The sequence below is a fragment of the Chaetomium globosum genome, genomic scaffold, assembly GCF_000143365.1.
Source record: "Chaetomium globosum CBS 148.51 scaffold_2 genomic scaffold, whole genome shotgun sequence".
Lineage (NCBI taxonomy): Eukaryota > Fungi > Ascomycota > Sordariomycetes > Sordariales > Chaetomiaceae > Chaetomium > Chaetomium globosum.
The window spans coordinates 631,579-637,541 of record NT_165977.1 but is presented as its reverse complement, the minus strand read 5'-3'; the positions used below and the strand labels follow the sequence as shown (position 1 = coordinate 637,541).

Here is a 5,963-nt window from a genome sequence, read left to right as displayed (position 1 = left end):
TGCGGAGGTGGGTGGTGAGGGGTGAGGGGAGGGGGAGGCCGGTATGAGAGGGGGTTAGGGGGTGGGGGGTTGTGGTGGTGGTGGTGGTGTTGGGGAGGGGGGAGTTGAAGGGCCGTGAGGGGGGTGCGGTGGTGGCTTCGGAGTAGGAGGGGGGCGCGAAGTTATCGGCGGGGTCGCCCATCTTGAGGGTGGGTTGGGTTTGGCTCGGCGGTGTGGTGATCGGGAGGTTGTGTGTTGTTGGTGAGGTCGTTGTGGATGGTCTGCTCAATGCTATTACCTGTGGCGTTGGGGGACGGACACCGGGATTGTGGGCCCCTTTTGAGGTTGGAAATGCGATCAAGTCTTGACCTGTCGAAACGAGGATCCTGCAGATAACGCCAGTTGGGTTTAAGTTGCGCTTTTTGGTTGGCAAAAGTTTGCCTGTGGCCGCAGGATGATGTCGAGCTGTATCCGGAACAGAGGTCAGTCTGGGGAGTGACATCAAAGGGCAAGAATCGGGGCCCACACACATGGTATTGTCTGTGCCCCGTGTTGTTCAAGACTGTTCTCGGCCTCGCGTTGAGAACTTGAAGAGCGCGAATATTGCCAGGTATAGTTGGCGAGATCTCCGAGGGAGCCGCGGCCATGTGACTCCTGAAGGATGGCGAAGAAAGGGTTGATCTCGGTTGTCCTGGAGCCAGAGAGTCTTGTGATGTTGAAAATGGCCGTTTGAACCCCGCAGATGCCCACAAAGCCATGCAGTGCCTTGCAGATGGCCCATGGGGGCCGGGATCCGGGGGCTGTGCAGGGGCACCCCGCGGAGTTACACAGTAAGGGTAGCAGTGCGAATCCAGTCGCCAAGTCAGTGGGGGGTCCCAATGTGGACCGCTGAGAAAACGTGGGTGCTTGGGCGCTTTCCTGCTTCGCTTCTCTGTACCACATCCGGAGACCGGCGACCAGGCACTGCAGGGCAATGCAAGGCAGTCCATAGACAAGGCAGATATGACGGCTGCAGCTGCTCTGCTTGAAGCTTTGGTTGTTTCAGGTGATTACTCCAAGTTTGAGACCGAGCGGGAGAGCTCTTGATGTTTTCGAGTTCCGCATTGGGATGATACAGCAGCTTGACAGCTTGAGCAACGGGCATGTGGCCGAGCTTGAGGTGTTGTGGCACTTCAACCACCAAACACGGACTGCGGACCTGCATCCATCAACCTCCATCAACTCCACTGGCTGCTCCAATGTGCTTGTGTCCTTGTTAGTGGCCCACTTGTTTCGCTTCCGAGGTGAGCTTTACCATTTACGATGCCATCATGGATAGATGACGGGAGTTGAGGTTGAGTTGGGTTCAATCTGAACGTCAATCGCCATGACTTCAGCCCAAGGCACATTCTCCGGGCTGACACCTGATTTTCGGTGTCTGAATCGATAGCGCTCGGTCTGGGCTGGGCGACGCACGGAACATTTCGGGTGCCATCTGATGTTCTCCCTGGACTCGAACCAATCCCTACCTGGAAATGACGGCTGCATTTGCTGCTTGTCCGGGCTTTATCCCTTTCCGTATTATTCCCTCAACAACGAAAGGCCCAATGCAGTTTACCCGTGATTGGGACACCAAAGTTGGGCGTCAAATGGCTTGCAAACAGGTGCTCAGCCACAATGGCCGTGATCCCCCAGAGCCACAAGGCAGATCCATTTGTCCAGCGCTTCCGTCATAGCCGTCACCCGGTCAGGTGAGGGGCTGTTCAGGGCCCAAGAGCTTTCGTGTGGGGACAGCCAAGCACAGCCAAGCAGACCAAGCGGACCAGGAACAAGGATGTAGCTCAAGGCTGTGCTTGCAAGTTGCGGCTCCGGGTGGTACGAACACATCTGGCATCGGATTGTGATCAAAGACAAACATACATTTAAAGAACCATCACCTCCGCTCTGTTGTCTACCTATCCAGCCACAGCATCGTAATATCCTTTGCCATTGCATCCTCCTATCAGGTCTCCTGAGATTCTGACCACAGTCCAGCTCTTTATTACACCATCTTCGCTGTCGACCTGTCTTTGGTCGACTTTGCTTCCGCGCTTGACTCGCCGTTTGCTCTCCGCGTTTGGCCCCGTCCATCGCCCAATTTCAACCAGAAAACCATCACCTTTTCATCGCCCCAACAGTCAAGATGGCCTCCTACAGGGTAGCAGCCCCCAATGAGTACCTTGCCATTACTGGCATGGGAGTCAAAACTGTCAAAATCACCAAGGCGGCATGGGTTTGGCCCTTCCAGCGCTGCATGCGCTTCAGCGTGCAGCCACACGACTATGCCATGAACCTGCAGGCCATGACCAAGGAGAAGCTGCAGTTCCTGCTTCCTGTTGTCTTCACCATCGGCCCCGACGTCAACCAGCGGGGCGCCAACTCGAGGCGCCTTAACGACCACGATCCACACTACGCGGGTGCCGGTAGCGAGGGCGCCCCTGCCGCCGACGACCATGTCCTCGACCACCGCCGCGAGGATCAAGGGGACTCGCTGATGAAGTACGCTATGCTGCTGGCCGATTCCGGCTCGTCTAAGGGGAACGACCGCCAGTTCCTCGAGAACATCGCCAAGGGCATCATCGAGGGTGAGACCCGTGTCCTGGTGTCCAGCATGACCATGGAGGAGATCTTCACCGAGCGCGAGGTGTTCAAGCGCCGCATTTTCCGCAACATCCAGGGCGAACTGGACCAGTTCGGCCTCAAGATTTACAATGCCAACGTCAAGGAGCTCAAGGACGCACCCAGCTCCAACTACTTCGAGTCCCTCAGCCGCAAGGCACACGAAGGCGCCAGCAACCAAGCCAGGATCGATGTCGCCGAGGCGCAGCTGCGCGGTAACGTCGGTGAGGCCCAGCGCAAGGGCGAACAAGAGCGTGAGATCGCCAAGATCCACGCCGAGACGGCCGTCCGCAAGACCGAGCGGGACATCGAGCGGGCCTCGGCCGAGGCCGTCCTCGCCACCCGCAAGACGGAGCTCAATCGCGATGTCGAAATCTCCCGCATCGCAGCCACGCGCCGGACCGAAGCCCAGGACGAAGACCTCAAGCGCGAGGTGCAGATCAAGCGCGCCGCCGCCGAGATGGAACGCCTGCGCGCCAGCGACGTCGTCAAGGCCACCATCGCGCGCGAGGCCAAGCAACAGGCCGCCGACGCGCACGCGTACGAGGTCGAGGCCGAGGCCAAGGCCAACTTCGAGAAGGAGAAGCAGCACGCCGAGGCGGGCGTGTACAAGCTGAAGATCGACACGGACGCGGCCGCCTACAAGACCAAGCAGGACGCCGAGGCCTGGAGCTACGCCGCCATCAAGAACGCCGACGCCAACCTGCAGAAGAAGCTCAAGGAGGCCGAGGGTATGGCCGCCATGGCCGACGCCTACGCCAAGATGAGCGCCGCCTTCGGCGGGCCCGCCGGCCTGCTGCAGTACATGATGATCGAGAAGGGCACCTACGTCGAGCTGGCCAAGGCCAACGCCGAGGCCATCCGCGGCCTGCAGCCCAAGATCAGCGTGTGGAACACGGGCGCCGAGGCCGGGTCTGGTGGTGCTGGCGAGGGTGGCAGCAACCAGAGCAGCGCGGCCGCCATGCGCAACATCTACCAGATGCTGCCCCCGCTCATGACCACCATCAACGAGCAGACCGGCATCACCCTGCCCGAGTGGCAGTTTGGTCGCCTCGCCGGCCAGATGTCCGAGGCTGAGCGTGCCCAGGCTGTCAAGTCCGCCGCCAAGAAGTGAGTTGAGAATTGAGGATAGGGATACGAGGAGGATAGGGATAGGATCGAAACTGCGGACAGCGGATGGGATTCCGCCACACCATCATTTGTGTTTAATATCAGATTGTGCTTTTTGTTTGTTGGTGGGTGGCATAGACTGGGCATACCGGTAATTGGAGGGGTGGGGTGGGCGGCGTTGATGGACTGGCACGCATACCCCTGAGTTTTTGTTTGTCTTGATCTTTGAGTTAATTACCTGGAGTTAGCACTCCGCCACATATTTCCATATGTTGAATTTATCACAGAATGGTAGTTCCCATTGCACTTAACATCTTCGAACTCCATTGTTACGAGCCGTGGATTGGTCGCTGGCAACTAAAGCCATCTACATTACATGGAACCACCCACGCTAGCCACGCCCTGCCCATTCTCTTCGCCGGTTACCTGCACCAGCTGAACCCTCTCTATCTATTAAATATTCTTGCCAACTACCAGAGCAAGCTATTCATCCGTGGTGCACGACCTCCGCCGACATCTACTTCCTGCCGAAAAGCGAAGGGACTTCGTACTGAGTACGGATCTTGAGGACAAAGAGCTGGTCGCAGTTGGCCACAACAGGCTTGCGCAGTTCCACCTTCCAGGTAGAGCGGCCACCGTTTCCCTGGTCACCCTCGTGGCTAGAAAAGGTTAGTATGTACAACAGTAAAAGCCCACATCTCAACAAAGGATTCTACGCACCTAAGACAAGCAGCGACAACCTTGCCAGTCATCCCCAACTTAGCCGCCGCCTCCTCGAGGATACCGATCAGGTCTCCCATCTGGTACTCGCGGTACACCACACGGTTGGAGAGGAACTCCACTTCAACGCTGGGGTTGCCCCTGGAGGGCTTTGCGGGGGGCGGCGTCTCCGTGTTCTTCGCGGCCACGGCGGCCTTCAGAGCCGCCGCAGCCTTCGAGGTGCCGGGACCGGAAGTTACGGCTTGCGCAGTCCTCGAGTTGCCAGCGGTGGTGTTCTTGGCGGCACCAGTGCCATTGGTCTTAGCGGCGCCATTGCCAGTGGTCTTGTTGGCGCCAGTGCCGGTAGTCTTGGTGTTGTTCATGATGACGTCTTGAAGTAAGCGTACTTAGTGGACGAAAAAGAAAATCGATAAGAAGCTCGTGATGTAGCTGATGATTGTGATCTGTGGAGTGAAGGGAAAAGCCAGCCGGAGGAGAAAGCGGACTTCTTATACCTTTGGTCGACCCCTTTTCCAAGAGGTGTATCTCAAGTCGTTGAGATAAGGATTTAGGAATCCACCATTCCGGCAACTACTACCGGGGGCCCGGTCCGGCTCCGGCTCCGTTCCCATAGTTTAGGCAGGTTTGAGTTTTCTGACGAACAGTCTCAAATGCCGCTCGATTCAGTCAATCGCGGCCGGGCACACGAAACTTTCCCTCTTGATCTGACATCACGTCGAGGTTAGCTGCTCCATGAACCTGGGTTCTCCAGGCAAGACGTTTCAAGTCCGGTAGGCAGCCGGAAAAGCTTGGTGTTTCCGATAGCTCGGATCGTGGTGGAGCCATTCAACATAGTGTAGAATGTTGGCCGTGGGGGTTTGCTGCGCCGTTCGGCTATGGCCGCCTAACTTGGCATGCTATTGCCTGTCATCCCGCCGACCATGTCAGCATCTTGTATTTAGTTGATTACCTACCTACCTGTAGGTATGCCCTAGTCAGATGACAAATCCAGTCGAGAGCTCTTTGTGTCAGGCTTGTAGCAAACGCCACACGGCCCGCCACATACCCCTGATCATTTGTGTACTCTGTGGATCGTGACATGGTATTACACGATGCTTTGCCCCTTCCATACGGCTACCTCCCCACCCATTCCGTCTGCGAATCTTATAACCCAAACCTACCACCTCTCCACAAAACCCATTCATTCACTCTCACTCCGAAAACCGTTCCTCCCAAAACCTCACCACCACCCCCCGTCTCGCCAAACCCACCACCACCCCCCTCACCTCATCCGCCATCCCCACCGGCCCGCACACCACCACCGTCGTCCCCCCCTCTACCCCCTTCTCCTCCCCAACCAACTCTCCCTCCAACAACCTCCTCACATCCAACCTCTCCCCCACGGCAAGCACCACCTCCACACCCCCCCCCCTCAGTTCCCGAATATCTATTGCAACCAAAGGGTATAGGGAGCCTCGTATGCTCTATCCCCGGCATGCCAGTGTAGCTCCCCGCCTACCCCACCGCCACCGAACTCA

General features: G+C 57.6%; 3 protein-coding genes across 3 annotated transcripts in view; 1 reads left to right on the top strand and 2 right to left on the bottom strand.

Annotated features, from left to right (window-relative positions):
* Positions 1-2,140: 2,140 nt before the first annotated feature.
* Positions 2,141-3,730, top strand: CHGG_02325 (uncharacterized protein; the record flags this gene model as incomplete). The annotated part of the gene is made up of 1 exon (XM_001228840.1): positions 2,141-3,730. The coding sequence occupies one exon, from the start codon at positions 2,141-2,143 to the stop codon at positions 3,728-3,730; it is 1,590 nt and encodes a 529-aa protein (XP_001228841.1).
* Positions 3,731-4,243: 513 nt separating this feature from the next.
* CHGG_02324 (uncharacterized protein) lies at positions 4,244-4,808 on the bottom strand (the record flags this gene model as incomplete). Its single annotated transcript, XM_001228839.1, has 2 exons — positions 4,244-4,385; positions 4,447-4,808. 2 exons carry the CDS (start codon positions 4,806-4,808, stop codon positions 4,244-4,246), a joined length of 504 nt encoding a protein of 167 aa, XP_001228840.1.
* A 904-nt stretch (positions 4,809-5,712) lies between these two features.
* The window catches only part of CHGG_02323 (uncharacterized protein), a gene marked incomplete at both ends in the record, with an annotated part of 2,418 nt that continues 2,167 nt past the window's right edge, over positions 5,713-5,963 (bottom strand). Inside the window, one exon of the mRNA XM_001228838.1 lies at positions 5,713-5,872. Within this exon, the coding sequence (XP_001228839.1) occupies positions 5,713-5,872 (160 nt within the window). The remainder of the gene's footprint in view (positions 5,873-5,963) is intronic.